This window comes from Tursiops truncatus, chromosome 8, assembly GCF_011762595.2.
Source record: "Tursiops truncatus isolate mTurTru1 chromosome 8, mTurTru1.mat.Y, whole genome shotgun sequence".
Taxonomy (NCBI): domain Eukaryota; kingdom Metazoa; phylum Chordata; class Mammalia; order Artiodactyla; family Delphinidae; genus Tursiops; species Tursiops truncatus.
In genome coordinates this window covers 57,868,839-57,886,200 of record NC_047041.1, presented here as the reverse complement: position 1 = coordinate 57,886,200, position 17,362 = coordinate 57,868,839, and the positions used below count along the sequence as shown (strand labels likewise).

The 17,362-nt window shown below is 47.4% G+C and overlaps 1 protein-coding gene across 5 annotated transcripts in view; it reads right to left on the bottom strand.

Annotated features, from left to right (window-relative positions):
• The window catches only part of FCHSD2 (FCH and double SH3 domains 2), a 289,016-nt gene extending 282,717 nt beyond the window's left edge, over positions 1-6,299 (bottom strand). The window contains exons 1-2 of one of the 5 annotated variants that reach the window (XM_073808516.1): positions 5,928-6,299; positions 4,054-4,151 (exon numbers count right to left, since the gene is read on the bottom strand). In XM_073808516.1, the coding sequence (XP_073664617.1) occupies positions 4,054-4,151; positions 5,928-5,948 (119 nt within the window). In that variant the 5' untranslated portion in view covers positions 5,949-6,299. Of the gene's footprint in view, positions 1-4,053; positions 4,152-5,927 lie in introns of those variants that run through there. The other 4 variants (XM_073808514.1, XM_073808517.1, XM_019946580.3 and 1 more) reach the window with 4 other exon arrangements.
• Positions 6,300-17,362: the final 11,063 nt, after the last annotated feature.

Sequence of the window (17,362 nt, the reverse complement as noted above, 5' to 3'; positions counted from 1 at the left end):
TAGGGGAAAGTACACTAGCCTAGAAATTAGGAGAAATAACTGAAGAGTCCACCTCAATATGATTCACTTCCTATCAACTGTCTCGGTTTCCACTTTCATCTATAAAATCAGCAAACATCACAGTATCCACCTGACTCTAAAATTCTATGACTTTTCAATATTATATAATGACCTAAAAATGTCTGCTAAGAAGGTAATTCTTTATATTCTGCATCCCTGCAAAGAACTTTCTTTACTGACTCGAGTTAGCACATCATAAGAATAAACAAGAAATACATTATATTAATACACAACACATAGGCTCTAGTATTTAGAAACTTATTTATAAGTGGCCCTAGAAAGCAAAGAGAGAATAAAAAATAATAAACGAAAAAGAAAGTAAAGTATGCTAGTCTACTGCTGATAGCAAAAGTCAACAGGAAACACTTCAGTATAAAAATCTCCCCAAAGCATGGAATGTCCCTGATTAACAACAAATAAGTTATCTTTCCTTCTCATACTTTACTCCAACACACCAGCTTCTACGTGCACCCCTGGAACTCAAATGAACTGAAGAAAGGGAAGAGAGCAAAGGAAAAAAACTATATCATAATTGATCTCCTTTCAAAATTCCAGAAGATGAGAAGGGGGGAGGGGAGTGGGAACTAGCCATAACCCAGAATAAAATTTTCCTATTTACAGCTTAATGTGTTGTGGTTCTTTTTTTTTTTTTTTTTAACTTTTTTTAAAGTCAAAAAATTTCTCTCTGCTTACTTACTTCTTTATGTCAAGAATTAAAGGTATTTGCACTTTGAGGGGTGAATTCATACTAATTGAAATTGAGCATAACACTGGTGGGGGGTGCATCAGTGAGAAGGAGAGCTATTTGTGGGATTTTGGGAAGGAAGGTGGTGAGAGCCTCAAAAAAGGAAAAGCAGGCAAGATGCTTTACAACATAATACATATAAAAATCCAAGTTCAGAGATTTCTAATGAATTTTTTTAGAAGGTCATTCCACGTGCTAAGACAAATCAACAAAGCCAGACCACTTCCTCCTCAAGGAATTAAAGTTATGAATATTGAGAGTAAAAATTTTTAATTTCCAATTCAGTATTACCATTGTGGGGGGAGCAAATCAGAAACCTAAACTCATGTTTTAGGAGGTAATACAGTATTCTGCTCACAACTATATAGGAATAAAGGGATTCATCCCATTTATTTAATACAAAGAAAAACACACTGACTCCTTTAAAATAATAAAGAATCCATGAATCCTTGGAGCACCAACAGTCTCTGTATTTACATATTATATATAAATACAGATATACTCTACATCAAATAGCCACAGTACATTTTAAAGTGCCTACATGAATCAAATTAAAACACAAGCTCAACAGACACCACTACAGCCACCTACAAACAGAGCTTATAAAATATCTCACTTAAACACAAATAAGCTGCATGTAAATATAACCAGTTACATTCATTTAACAATTCTGCCAGCTGTTTACAAAGGGTACAAATATACAAAAATGAATAAGACTTAGCCTCTGACTTCAAGGAATTCACATGAGGGGGGAAGCCAAAAGCATGCACAAAATCAAAATTCTTTGAGATCACAGAGAAGATCAAGCTTGCAAACTTAGTGGTAACCAGAATTTGTCAGATGAAAATTAGGAGGGCACAAAAGCATGAATGTCGAGAATACAATTAGATAACCAGAAGTCCTAAGTGGCCAGGGCAGGGGGAATAAGGAGAAAGGATATGCATGGGCATGAAATGGTAATAACTAAGCCAGGAAATGAAGCTTGTAACTTGTACCTAGGTTGCAAAGGGCCACATGTGCTATGACAAAGTGTTTGGTCTTTATCCTGAAGATCACAGAGAACCTGATACGTAATAAACGGTTATTAGAGGGACTTCCCTGGTGGTGCAGTGGTTAAGAATCTGCCTGCCGGGTGGGAGGGAGAGAGATGCAAGAGGGAAGCGATATGGGGACATATGTACATGTACAACTGATTCACTTTGTTATAAAGCAGAAACTGGCACACCATTGTAAAGCAATTATACTCTAATAAAGATGTTAAAAAAAAAAAAAGAATCTGCCTGCCAGTGCAGGGGACACGTTTAAGCTCTGGTCCAGGAAGATCCCACATGCCACAGAGCAACTAAGCCCGTGCACCACAACTACTGAGCCTGCGCTCTAGAGCCCGTGAGCCACAACTACGGAGCCCACATGCCACAACTACTGAAGCCCACGAGCCTAGAGCCCATGCTCCGCAACAAGAGAAGCCACCACAATGAGAAGCCCGGGCACTGCAAAGAGTAGCCCCTGCTCACCACAACTAAAGAAAGCCCATGCACAGCAACGAAGACTCAACGCAGCCAAAAATAATAATAATTAATTAATTAATTTTTTAAAAAAAGAAAATAAATAAATAAACAATTATTAGAAAGTTAACTGGTAACAACGTGGAAAACAGATTTAAAAGGAGAGATTGGGAGGTGGAAGATATGAGAACACTACAGTAATAATTAGGATATTACCGCAACAACGCTAGTGAAATGTGATGAAGTCAGAAATAATACAAACAACTAACAGTAGCAACAGGAGCAGCAATCTACATCAACTTAGCAGTGACGTGTCCATGTGGCTGACCGTAAGTCAAGGTACAAGCAACAGGGGAAATAGAGAATATGCAAACAAGAGGTCTTTTGAACATAATCAAAAGGACTTAATGACTACTGACTATCCATACCCCACAGAGGATCTTTACTTACAAACGAATTTTGCCTTCCTAAACTGCTAAAATATAAAATACCTTCATTCACTTAATAGATATTAAAAGCTTAATTTGTAACCATATGAAAAGTTTCAGGTGTCTTGCACAGGAATTATTTAAGTCTAAAAATTTCCCTGTGTCCACAAGAAAAACAAAGAAACAAATGCAGAATTAAAATAGAGTAGTTTTCACCTGAAACTAACACAACATTGTTAATCACCTATACGCCAATATAAAATTAAAAGTTAAAAAAAAATAGAGTAGTTTTCAGTCAGAAAACAATGATCTTGGTATATCCAAGTTTGGATGAGTCTAAATTAATATGCCTTAGAAACCCTGAAAAGATACGTAAATAGTAGAAATATTAATTTAGTATCTAAATTAAATATGGGGGGGAAAAAGGAACTCTAAGTAAAAATCTTTGGGCTACGAACAATTCAGCTATCCAAACACATATAGTTTTATTATAATAACATATAGTTAATATTTTTCATGAAACCAACATGAGGTTGTGCACCACAGGAAAAAATAAGTAACTGATGAGGCTTACAGACCCAATTCCAATTTAATAAATGTATTAATAAAGGGAAATAATTGCAGCGACTCTGTTTCAACATGCAAATCATTTTCCTTTACAAAAATGTTTGTTAAACTGTCAGTTTGTACTATAGGATTGTTAAAACAGTGGTGTTTCTTTCAATAAAATGAGTCATGATTACTTCTATAAAGAAAGACATTGACTTTCACAAGGCTGGCAAGATGTCTTATCTTTTTAATTAGAAGTTATCTTGAATAGGGATACAAGTCACTTTAATGATAAAATATGATAAACACATTTCCCACTAAATTTAATGTTCAAAGACAAAGTTATATTTATCATGTTCTAATAATCATCTGAGATTGACTGGCTCACCCCCAGATATTAACCATTAACCATGTGTCAGTTTAAAATTCCACGTGAAATCGTTAAGGTCAATAAATGTAGAAAGAAATTTAGCAGAAAAATTATTTAAATAAGAATTTCTATTTCAGTGATTATAATCTGACTGATAAATTTGTAAGAACCTTGTTTTTTCATAATAGTATGTGTAGGTTATAGGTTTCTCCACTAAAGGAAAAAAGTTTGTATTGTGTTAATTCCAGTTATAATTTCTAGCTGAGTCAAAGCTCTAACAGCCTTAAAGCAGGAAATCCAAAAGGAAATTCCATCATCAGTTCCCGGGGCTTGGTAATGCAAAGGTTGTTTGAAATAGAGATACAGAAATTCTCAAACTATTTACTATAACCTTACCTCATATCTTCAAGCAAATCACATTCTGCTTGATGTTTGGCTTGAAGTTTTGTCATCTGCTCAACTTGAATGTTTTTCAGTTCTTGTGTAACTTTCACCTAAAATATACCATATATTTATGAGGCCTTATTACAACTTTAACAATAAAAAAAATTACTTGAAAATACGAAATACTTGTCAGAATATATAACTCTTACTTGCCTTTCCCCTGAGGACCATAAACCCATTATTAGCCACATAATTTTGTTTACTGCAGATAATTAATGAAAAAACTAGCTAAAACAACCTGAAGCAGAGGCTAAATGAAAGTACACGAGTATAAAAATTACAGATTAAAGAGGTGCAAAATAAACTGCCAGTCATTTCATTTCATGTACAAGCTCAATACATATCCAGGTCTTTAAAAGAGTCTGTCTTCTATTTCTTCCAAAAAGGATACAAAGACATTAAAACATCAGGAGAGGTGAGCAGAGTGTAGATGGGAGAAGTGGGCATAAGAATGCCTAGATATCTCATGACCGAAACTTACACAATCATGAAATTATATGCATGAATCAACTACTTAAATTATTCCATAATGGCTACGAGAAGCACACTCTCAGGATGATGCCCTCGACTTGCTGGACAGCACATCAAATCACAATCTCTTTCTCACAAAGGAGAAAGCAAAAGTGACCTTCCAGCATATGCAGTGCTTTTAAGCCACCACAGCAAGCCGGTCCCCGTGGCGTTTCCACTTCAAACAGCTAGAACAGTATATGCAAACCGGCCAGTGCCTCGCCCGCCAGGCCGGGATCCAGGTTACAGTGGGCCTGGAACCCCCATGGCCGAAGCAGGGCCACTGGAGGGGTAAGGGTACGTGTGTGAAAGAAAAAGACTCACTTAACCGGAGAACCCGGGTTAAGAAAGAGAAAAAAGAGGGAGCAGACACGAATGAGTTAGGCATTCAGCAAATGTTTGCCCACAAGGGGAGGATAGAACAGCCTCCTCCACCCAGAGGAGACACTCAGTAACCATCTGCAGGATTGAAAAGACAAGGACACAGCCTCAGTCCCTGGGAAAACTGGGAGGGGGACATTGAAACAGTTCTGGAAAGGCGAAGCGGGGAAGCTGCTGACAAGCCCGGAGCACCCGTCACTCCGTCACTCCCACCCGAAGCCTAGATCACGGCTCACACGCCAAGCACGGCCCGGTTCTCTCTCTCCTGGGGACAGAACCACCACCTTCCTCGCCCCCTAGTCGGAGGGGCGGGGCAGGAATGGGGAAGAGAAAGACAGAACCGCTCAATGCTTAATTTCTTGTTTTCCCTTGGGGTGGGGGTGACTATTGCGACTTCTCTTCGGTTGCCCCGTGGGAAAAGCGAGCCAAACATTAAGGCTAGGCTGGAAACAAATTCCCTGTAAATTTGCCAATGGGGGAGGGTGGCGACAAGCGGGCGGAGGGCTCAAACCTGGTGCAGACTAAACAATCACACAAGCAAAAGGCTCTGCAAGCTGCAGGGGCTCCCCCGCCTCCCCTCGGTGAAGCCCCGAGAAAGCACTTTGCAGAGAGCAGCACTGCCATGCGCGCTCGCTCTCTCTCTCACACACACATAACACATACACACACGCACACCCGAAACTCTTGTGAAATGTCTGGGGATGGGGGGGTCTACCGAGCGGTGGAGGGGACGAGCCCTGGCCGCCCCTCCGACGCGAAGGCACCAAACGCGCGCCCCCCGCCAGGAGCCGGCGGCAACTCAGTGACAAGCCCGAGACGACGGCGGTCGGTCACGGCCCCTTGCGCAAAGGGGGAGGGGGCGCAGTGGTCGCCCCAGCCGCGTTCCTTGTACGCATCCCCCCCAAAACCTCAAAGACCCCCAGCTGCATTCTCACCTTCCTCGGCGGCGGCTGCATGATGCTGAAGGGACATCAATCTTCCTCCGACGGCGGCGTAAGTGAGGAGGGGAGGAGGAGAGCCAAGAGGAGAAGGCCGCCCAGCGAGCGGGGTGTGCTTGTGTGTTTAAGGAGAGCCTGAGAACGAGGACTCGCCCCGGAGGGAGCAAGGCCGGCGGATAGCAGGACAACCGGGTCCGAGGGTGAGTGTGAAGAGAAGGAGGAGAAGCGCCGAGAAGGCCTGGGCTCCGGCGGCCCTGGGGGTGTGTGAGGCAAGGAGGCGGAGACCGCGAGGGGGCGGGGGCCCGGGTGCGGGGGCGCAGGCTCTCCCAGCTCGCCGAGCGGCTCTTGAGGAGCACCCCAGTCGTCCGGTTCCCTGCTCGCCGCGGCTATCCACCCGCCGCCGATTCCGCGGCTCCTCAGACGCGGCCCCCCCCCCCCCGCCCCCACTCAGGCAGCCTGGCCCTCGCTGGGCCCAACACCCCCGCCCGGCCGGGGGAGGTGGAAGGCGGCGCCGCACTCTCCGCTTGGGTTCCTCCACTCAGGCCGCGGGAATTTCCGGCCCCAGCGCGTGGCGCAGCGCCCCGCTCCGGCGGCGGAGGGAATAGCTTAGGCCAGAGCTGGGTTCGAGGGGCCGGGCCTGGCTGCAGGGAGGGAGCGTGGCCGCGGCGCGGAGCTCCGTATCGCGGCGGGGGACGGGGGGAGCTAACGGATCGGTCGGCGAATGAAAGGGGTAAAAATGCTACCGCAGCACGAAAATCCCCCCGTTCTCTCCGAGAATGGCACGTTCCAAACGCCTCCTGTTGTCCCTCCCCCACAGTGGGAGCCAGCTGGGGGCTTTCCGCGCGCTTTCCCGCCAGCCGCGGCGCGCGCCCCCGGTTGGGGGCGCGCACGTGGGCGGGAGAGGGCTTTGCGCCGACGCACGCGCATAAGGCGCTCCGGCGGGATTGTGTGTGTGTGTGTGTGTGTGTGTGTGTGTGTGTGTGTGTGTGTGTGTGTGTGTGTGTGTGTGTGTGTGTGTGTGTGTGTGTGTGTGTGTGTGTGTGTGTGTGTGTGTGTGTGTGTGTGTGTGTGTGTGTGTGTGTGTGTGTGTGTGATAATGGGGGGACAGTAGGAGAGTCCCGTTTTTTGCTTCTCTGTCCTCCAACACCCCTCTCCCTTCGGGCGGATGAGCCTGGCCGATCTAGGCACCAAGGAGCGAGCGTGGACTAGTCCTTTCGCGGCGGCCGAGGGTGCCTGGCTTGAGGGAGGGCGTCTAGTTGCCCTGCAAAGAAAAAATCGGTTCCCTGCTACAGGGCGTCCAAGTCAAAGAGTGTGGACTGCGTGCTACAGGACCATGAGGTTGTTAAGGCCAGGATCCCCATTTCACAAATGGGAGGCAGAGGAGTGGAGACCTTATGAAGGTTACACAGCAGGACTAGAATCTCTGGGTAACTAAGTGTTCTCTGGGTTATAGAGAAACAGGTGCCGATGACAATCATGAGGAAAAATAAAGGAGGCAGCAGGGGCAATAGAGGAAAGCTCTTGAATGGGAGTCAGGACCTCTTGGTGCCAGTTCATTCTGCCTACCCTTGGCTGGCTGGGTGAGCTCAGGCTTCCTCATCTCCCTGTGAGGATGTTCTGGGCGGCTCTCCCCACCCCAACTTCCTCCTCTATCCAGACCATCTTGGGGTAGGGATATCAGCCTCCCTTGAGGTCCTTAGAATGAAAATACCTCTTCCAGAGCCATAGGGCTGTGTGAGCTGTGTGAAGGGTGAATTAGATCAACCAAGTTTTATCAGAAGTTGGGGTCTCAAACACCTATTCTCAGAAGTATGGTCAGGCAAAAGAGGAAGGTGAGTGAAGCTTGGAGAGACCCAAATAAGTTGTCCAATGCCACTTGGCCAGAAACTGGGAAGATGGAACAACCTAGGTTGTTTACATTGTTAGCCTAGATTCTTGTATAGGAAGGCGGTAGAATCAGAGCTATGCTTGAGTCAGATTAATCTGTATAGGAATTAGGAGACCAGGCTTGCTATTCCTGGTTTCCTTGAAGCCATTCAAAAGTGCACCCGTTATCAGAGTCCTCAATTACTATCAGGGAAGGCCTGAGGCAAGGGAGCAGGTGGCTGGAGGCCCAGCTCCCTGATAGATGTGGGGCTGCCAGCTGGAGGTAGCCAGGCTGGGCTCCAGTCTCAGTTCCACCACCAATTCACTGTGAAGTGTTGACCTAGTCAGTTCACCTCTTTCAACCTTTATTACCTCACTTGTAAAAATGGAATCTAATACCAGCCTCACAGTCTTGTATTAAATAGAATTTCTCCTACCATGTGGCCTGGCACATAGTGCTCAATAAATGCTTTCTGATTCATCCTTTATTCAAAAAATATTTGCTAAGGTCCTGCTTTGTGCCAAGACTTGGGCCAGACACTGGGGACACAAGGATGAGCAAGAAAGAATCAGCCTGGGCCTTCACCATAGCTGAGTTCCAGACTAACCATTCCATGAATGACACCGGGCTAGTGGCAGGAAGGGGTAACAGTGCTTGCCCAGATGTGTCCTGCACACAAAAGGTGCTTAACAAAGATTTGCTGAATCCTAGTCCTGGGTGCAGCTAGTCTGGCCCAGAAATTATCCTCCCTTCAGCTCCCTTTACTGGAAGTGAGCACTGGGGGTATAAAGGTGCTGGTTGTTGGGAGACTTGGGATCCAGCCTCTATCACTGGTCTGCTGGGCCTTCTCTGGGCCTTGGTCCCCAATTGCAGGGTAAGGTAAGTGAATGAGCCTGGAACTTAGTAGGCTCTTCACAGCTGAAGTCAAACCCTGGGGCTTTATTTTATGGATTTAGGAGGGTACCCTCCACCTGATTTGCCATTATTCTGAAACCAGGAATGGCATTGACTTTCTGGAATGATTTCTGGAATGATTATGCAGGTGTTATAAAAAGCTAATGGGCGGGACTTCCCTGGTGGCGCAGTGGTTAAGAATCCGCCTGCCAATGCAGGGGACATGGGTTCGATCACTGGTCCAGGAAGATCCCACATGCTGCAGAGCACCTAAGCCCATTCGCCACAACTACTGAGCCTGCGCTCTAGAGCCTGTGAGCCACAACTACTGAAGCCCACATGCCTAGAGCCTGTGCTCCACAACAAGATAAGCCACCACAATGAGAAGCCCACACACCACAATGAAGAGTAGCCCCCGCTCACCGCAACTAGAGAAAGCCCACGCGCAGCAACGAAGACCCAATGCAGCCAAAAATAATAAATTAAATAAAATTTATTTAAAAAAGAAAGCTAATGGGCAACACCAAATGGGCTTACCTGTTAACTGCTTTCTCAAAAAATGTGGTTTCTGGGACTTCCCTGGCAGTGGATAAGACTCCATACTCCCAATTCAAGAGGCCTCGGTTTGATCCCTGGTAGGGAACTAAATCCCACATGCATGCCACAACTAAGAGTTTGCATGCCATAACTGAGAAGCCCACATGCCGCAAGTAAGGAGCCCTGGAGCCGCAACTAAGACCCAGTGCCGGGACTTACCTGGTGGTCCAGTGGTAAAGAATCCACCATCCAATGCAGGGGACATGGGTTCGATCCCTGGTCAGGGAACTGAGATCCCACATTGCCACAGGGCAACAAAGCCTGTGCGCCACAACTACTGAGCTCGAGTGCCTCAACGAGAGCCCGCATGCCGCCAATGACAGAGCCCATGCACCACAACTAGAGAAAGAAAACCCGCACGCTGCAGCTAGAGAGAAGCCTGCATGCCACGACGAAGAGCCCACACTCCAAGGACAGATCTCGCATGCCTCAACAAAGATCCTGCGCACCACAGCTGAGACCCCATGCAGACAAAAAAAAAAAAAAAAAAGGAAGGTGACCCAGTGCAACCAAATAAATAAATAAATTTGTTTTAAATGTGGTTTCTTTTAAAATGTGTCTAATATTTACCAAGTGCCTTTTCCAAACCCCAAACTTTTATATTACTTTTCCAAGCTAATCTTCACTGTAATCCTATGAGAGAGTATTGTTTTCTTCATTTTACAAATGAGGAACCAGAGGCTCAGTGAAAATAAGTGACTTGCCCCGAAGTGATGGATTTGGGACGAGAACCTAGTTCTCCTGTTCGCCTCTATGAGGAATGTTCAAAGGAATTGGGAGAGTTCACCCAGGAAAAAAGGAGACTCAGGAGGAGACAATCTGTATGTTCCAAACTCCACAGGGATGGGGAAGGAGATTTCTGTGACATGTAAGCCTGATGAAAGTGTACCCTTTGAACCAGGCTGGGGACTTCCAGAGCCTTGCTCCTTCAATGCAGGCAAGCACTGTGTTACCAGTAAGATCTCTTGAGATTCTTTGGGGGAAATGCCACAAAGCTTTCCTGTGACCACAGAGCAGCATGCACTGTGGCCCCAGAGACCAAACTGAAACAGGTCTCAGCTGCATCTAAGGAAGGAGGTTTTCCAGGCAGAGCTGCCCCTGGAGGGGGTGAGCTCCCCCATCCCTGGGTCTGTGCAGGCAGGTGCTGGCTCCCTTCCATCAAGGAGGCCACAGATGGGATTCTCACCCTGGGAAGGAATTGATAACAGCTACCATTTATTTCGCCTCTTCCACGTTTCAAGCGTTGAACTAGGCGTGTTATTTACACTGTTTCTACACCCTCACAACAACCCCTAATGATACGTATGACCCATTTCACAGATTTCACAAACTGAGGCCCAGAAGTGAAATGACCTACCCAAGGTCACACAGCTGGGCCAGGAGAGCCAGGCCTGGCCCCTGGCTACCTCTGGCTCTGAAGCTATGCTCTCCCTCCAGCATGCATGCTGCTATGAAGTCTCCTGGAAGTAATGTGATTCTAAGTTTAAGTCAGAGCCAGGACTGAAAGTTGGCCTGGAGCAGATACAAGAGTGGGCACTGGAAGACGAGCTATTCCAAAATTCCACAGGGCTCCTGGGAGAAACCTCAGGGAGGCAAAATATGCAGCAGCACTTGAGCGTGGCTAGAATGTGAACAGCACCCCACCCTACCCTGGTCCAGAATGGACACCCGCAACAGGTTGGCACTCCATCCAAGGCTTTCTCCAGAGAAGATGGCCACCATCCCATCTGCCCATTCTGCACCAAGGCACCCCTTACCCTTCCTGCAGCTGGGATTCAAAGCCCCCTCTACTCCCTTTCGTGCTCTGTCATTATCCCCCACTCACATTGTCATGGGCTGCTCGGGAATACCTGTCAGCCCATCCAGATGCCAGCTGTCCCCTGCCTGAGCCCCACCACCCCGACCTGGGGATGATGCTGCAGACCATGCAGCCTGTGAACCCCACCCCCATTCACTTCCTTTCTACCCTAGTCATCTTTCACCCTCCACCTCCGTCCCCCACACACATACTGGCCTTTGCTTCTGCCTGAGGTGATCTCTCAACACAGGCCTCTGGTCAGCCTGTTGTAGGAATGTGCCTGTCTCCTCCACTGGTCAGCTCTGCAGACAGAGAATCACAGCCCACTGGAGTGAGGCTTCAAGATCTGTGGCCACAAGAAGAGGGCAGAGGCTCTCCCTATGCCACAAAGTCACTTTGTGGCAGAACTAGACCTTGGATTCCATCCAGCGTCAACAAGCCCCTCATTCTGGGCTCAGTTGTAAGCAGGTCTTTAGGGTGAGACCCAGGCCCTGTACTCCAGCAACTCCCAATCTCAACACATGGACCAAAGGTATAACAGTGAGTCCAGATCATGCAAGGCAGCCCAGGAGAGCCGGGTAGCAGGGATCTAAGGCCAGAGGTGAGTTCCCGAGAGGCAGGCACTGGGGCAGGGAATTACGTGGTCAGCTGGTGCCCCTGTCAGGGAGTGTTACAGCTTGGATGGGGGGTCAGGGGACAGTTCCAGGGCTACAGTAGGAGCTAAGAGTCACATGATTTTGACATCAGGGGGCAGGAAACCACGGGTCTAGTGCTATCTTTGCCAGGCACTTGCCGAGTGTGACCTTTGGCACATTGCAAATTCTGGCCTGTGTTCCTCCTAGGGGGGTGGGTGCAGTTTAAATGAAATAACGGGTACATGATCTGCAAAAGGCTGGGGAGCTATGTAAGCAAGTGACTACTCATCCTGGGATACATTAAGGAAGGTTGAATGACTGCCACGTGGGATGCTGACCGAGGCTTCCCACCGGGAGCTGCACTGCGATTACAGTTCTGTGAAGCTAGGACCAATGGGTAAAACAGTCAGGTTTGGGTGCAGGGGTAACATCACAGGGATTTGGGGTCAGGCACACCTGGGTTAGATGTCCACCTCCTCCCCTGCCAAGCTTTGGGTTCTTGACCAAGTCCTGAAACCTCTTTTAAACCAAGTTTCCTTGTCCATAAAAGGGGAATAATGATTCTTTGCAGGGCTGTGATGGGAATTAAACGGGAATGTTTATATAAAATGCCTGCAATCATACTGCCTACAAATGTGAGTTTCCTCTGTGCGTACACGTGTTTTCCTTCAGCTTCCCTTCATTTTGTTCTGGTTTTGTTTGCAAATTAAAAAAATAATAATAAAACACAAAAAGAGGAATTCCCATGGGAGGAGGTTAAGCTCAGCTACAGTCCTGGTTTTATCCTGACTCACCGTGAGGACCCGGGAAGTCCCTGCCCTCCCTCAGCCTTCATTTCCTCGTCTGTAGCACTGGGGCTTCCCAGCCTGGAAGGCATGGGACGCTACCCATCTGTGAGCCTCTTCCATGGAGAAGACCCTCCAGGCTAAGCTGGGGGATGGGGGTCAGGCAGAGACCAGGGGAGGGAGTTGGAGTTGTCGGGGAGGGACAGCAGGATGGGAAGGTGGCAGCTCTGTAACCACTGTGCGCTGACCTGTGGAGGGAGCAGGCCCTGCTCAGCTTAGAAAGCCTGTTGCTTATTTTCCCACAGCCTGCCCAGTTAATGCCAAAACAAAACATGCTTGCCTGCTCCCTGCTGGAGGGCAGTAGGCCAAAATGAGTGTCCTGGAGGGCTGGCAGATGCCCTGGCATTCTGCCTCCTCCCTGGGCACCCACCCTTCCCCTGTCTGCAACACATCCATCCACATACCACATCCTGTGGCCTGGGCGAGCTCAGCACCACTCTCAACAGAAGTTGACCCAGTGTAAGGAGAGAAGCTTCCCCAGGACCTGTACTCCCCCCTCTGGTTTTCAGCCCTCCTAAATGGACACATCCAACCCCTAAACCCACCTGTCTTCACAGTAGCCTTGGCCCCAACATGGGATCTAATTCTTGCCATGCTGCTGCAGGCAGAGCACGTGGCATCAGAACGCTGGGAGCTGCTATCAGCTGCTATGGGAGGAAATTCCCTGGCTCAGGAAAGCTCTTCCAGCGGAAGGGAGCAGGTGGTGAGTCTCCTTGAAGAGACAGACACTGCCAACACTGTAGGCAGAGCCAATCCTGGGGTAAGAAGCATTAAATCCACCACCCCCGCCTTCTCTCTGATGCTTGTCTACACTGGGTACAGTAATAATAATAGCTTGTACTTTATAATAGCTACTATGTGTCAACGCTTCACATAAATAATTAATTTAATTCTCACAACAACTTTGGAGTAGGTAATATTATTAGCCCCATTTTACCCTACGCTTGCTAAGGGTAAAGCAAACTAAGATTTGTACCCAATTAATCAGGCTCCAGGGTCTGTGCTATTATCTGATATGCAAATATGCCACCAGAAAATGTTATTTCCTATAAAACTCAGTTCCAAATTTGGAATGTGGCAAGATGCTTGTCCTAGTATCCTAGAATCCAAGCATTTTCCGAGACTTGCCTGAGCTGAGAATCACCTAGGGGTACCTGTTTAAAACACAGTACCTTCATCCCCTCCTCTGAGGATTCAGTAATCTTCATGTGGGAAGAGAGGCAGTGCCTGACATGTGGAAATTTCCCATAAATATTTGTCAAATGAATGAATGCCCCTACCTTCTCTGAGCCTCTGCTCATCTCTAAAATGGGGTCACAGTTACCCACTCAGTCTGATCTCCAAATGTGGCTGTGTGCTGAGTCACTGTGTGTATCTGCACAAGCTTTGCTTAGGTGTGAGGAGTTATTTACAAGCTCACACCCCTGGCTCCTAATGACAGCTGTAATAATAATAGCTAACATTTCTTACATGCTTATGGAGTACCAGGCACAGCTCTGAGGGCTTTGACTATGTTAACGCATTGATTCTCACAACACCAATTATCCTGACTTTCAGGATGGGGAAACTGAGGCTCAGAGAGGTTAAGTAACTTCCCCATGATCACACAATTAGAAACAGGATTGGAACTCCAGTGTCCAGATGGTTAACCACTCTGCCATAGTTTCTGGACTCACCCAGCCCCTCCTCTTGAGAACTGGGCTGCCAAACTTTCATTGAGCAAATGGTTGCTGCACCTGTAGTATTCAAGGAGGGGAGAATGAAAAATTGAATAGGAGCTATAGGAGTTCCCTAGTGGTGCAGCGGTTAAGAATCCACCTGCCAATGCAGGGGACATGGGTTCAAGCCCTGGTCCGGGAAGATCCCACGTGCCGCAGAGCAACTAAGCCCATGCACCACAACTACTGAGCCTGCGCTCTGGAGCTGGCGAGCCACACCTACTGAGCCCACGTGCCACAACTACTGAAGCCCGTGAGCCTAGAGCCCGCAAGCCACAGCTACTGAGCCTGCGTGCCACAACTACTGAAGCCCGTGAGCCTAGAGCCCATTCTCTGCCACAAAGAGAAGCCACCGCAATGAGAAGCCCGTGCACTGCAATGAAGAGTAGCCTCCGCTCACTGCAACTAGAGAAAGCCTGTGCAGCCAAAAAATAAAAAAATAATTTTTTAAAAAAAACAGGAGCTATATTGTGACCACCTAGAGGGGTGGGATAGGGAGGGTGGGAGGGAGGGAGACGCAAGAGGGAAGAGATATGGGAACATATGTATAACTGATTCACTTTGTTATAAAGCAGAAACTAACACACCATTATAAAGCAATTATACTCCAATAAAGATGCTAAAAAAAAAACAACCCAAAAAAACCAGGAGCTATAGATGGAGAAAAAAGATCTAGAATTGCTTCACTATTGTTTGAGCCTGAGTAAGAAATTCCAAAGCACAGAATCAAAGTGCTATGGTAGTTCCAGGTGCAGAAGCTGCCTCTGTCTAAAAGAGGGGAACTGGAAGGCTGCACCGGAAGTGGGCCTTGAAGCATGGGAGGTGGACACTCCCAGGAAAGGAACAGTGAGAGAGAGCAAAAACTGCAGGCTGGATGGGCCTGAGCCATGTTTAGGAAGAGCTTGAATAGTGAATTCTGGGAAATGAGCCTGCGAAGGTGAACTGTGGCCTTTCGTGGGCGTCCCACTTTGATGTTTGCTTCAAATTTTGAAAACTGATACCCCTTTATGGTGCTTGACACACTCTATAATAGGCATGTGTATTGCCTGTCTCACCCTTCCTATCAGTGCTCCCCATTCCCATAGATCTCTGGGAGAAGATCTTATTTGTCACTGTATCCCCAGCACCTAGGACAAGGCATCCTAGATGGATGGATTTGAAGGCCTGAAGACCGCAAGGTTTACCAGAAGTGCAACATTAAGTATGGGCAGCCAGGTAACAGAAGAGAAGGCCCAGTACAGCACCCTAAGGGAGGGTGTGCCTGAGGGCCTACTCAGGCCTATCGTCTGTTTATGTTGAGCCCTCTGTTGTAATACGTTGCACTGGGCTAGTGACTTCACTGCTGTTCCTCCCAGGAGGAGGCTTATGAGTGCATGGACCACAAAGAGAGGCTGGGTGGGTCTGAAGGACAAGGCACCTTGGGCTGGGTCACATTAACTCCAGTGCCTTTCCTCCCTGTATATTGGGCACTCAGCTTGGGGTCTCTGTTAAGAGCCTGGGTCAAGCTCTAAGTCAGACTAACCAGTTTGAATTTTGGCTCTGCTGCTTTCTAGCTATGTGGTCTTAACTACATAATCTGGATACTGCTTTTCTCACATTGGCCCTGTGACCCCAGGCGCAGCTCTCACTTTCTCTGAGTCTCAGGCACTGTGTAGGCTGGGATGGTTACCCTTGAGACCCCTGTGGCTCTGTCATTCACTAGGTCACCAGACAGTGCTTTCTAGATGGTAGCAATATGAATGTAAAGGTGAAGTTTGGTCTTTTCTCTCTGGGGCAGTAAGAAAAACCTCCAACCCAGCACTGATCACAGAGAAATGACTGGGTCAAGGCCAATGAATATCTCTCTTCCAGATATTCTATCTGGGTGACAATTTTTCAGGCGTATCTGGGGATTGTTATTCTCTATTTGCACCTCAACCCAGACCCTCAGTCCTGCAGGAGGTTGATCCCTGTGGGCTGCATCACAAGACCCCCTTGCCAACTGGCTTCCACTTGGGTTTGGACAATGAGAAATGACAGGAGACTGGAGGATGACAGGAGAAAGTGGTTGGGCTATTTCTCCCTCTGCTCCTTCCCCACTCCCTCCTTGATCCCATTTCTGCCAGGCAGCCCTACCTCTCATCGGGCTCTGGTGATGTGATTCCTGCCCCTCCTTTCAGCCCTAGTCTCTGGGTCGGTGCCTCACCATCTTTTATTTGTTCCCTTAACCTGCCCACACCTCAGTACAGCAGTCCCTTCATTAAGTCTCTTCGTTTGAACCGTTACAGGTGAATTGCTTCCTGCTGGCCTCCTGACTAATACAGGACCCTCCAGTATTATGCTAAGTGAAATAAGTCGTACAGAGAAAGACAAATACTGTATGATATCACTTATACGTGGAATCTAAAAAGTATAACAAACTGGTAAAAATAACAAAAAAGGAACGGACTCACATACGTAGAGAACAAACTAGTGGTTACCAGTGGGGAGAGGGCATGGGGAGGAGCTATATAGAGATAAGGAGTAAGAGATACAAACTGTTATGTATAAAATAAGCTACAAGGGTGGAATATAGCCAATATTTTATAATAACTATAAATGGAGTATAACCTTTAAAAACTGGGAATCACTATATTGTATACCTGTAACATATAATATTGTACATCAGCTATACTTCAGTTTAAAAAAAATGAAATAGACTACCAAAAAAAATACGGGACCCTCCACCTAGATCTGCCTACTTGGCTCAGTCAGGCCAAGACTTTCCCCAGAACGAAGACCCAACCAGCCTGACCCAGGAACAGCCCTCCCATTCACCTGCTCTAGGGCAGACATGTGCAATGTGGCTTCTTTGAGGGCCCCAGGGTCTGATTCTGACCATCAGTCCTAAATGTACTCTTGTGGGAAGGGTCAGATGGGACAGGGGCACCTGCAGCAAGGCAACAGTGACTAGAACGGTGGACCAAGACCACAGAACAAGACATGCCTTAAGGCAGGGCATGGCCATGCCACCACTCAGGCAGGGTGGGAAGTCAGGAACCTGCTCTGCTCAGAGGAGGCTCCCTGGAGGGCTGGGCAGGGCCTCATCTGGAATCACAG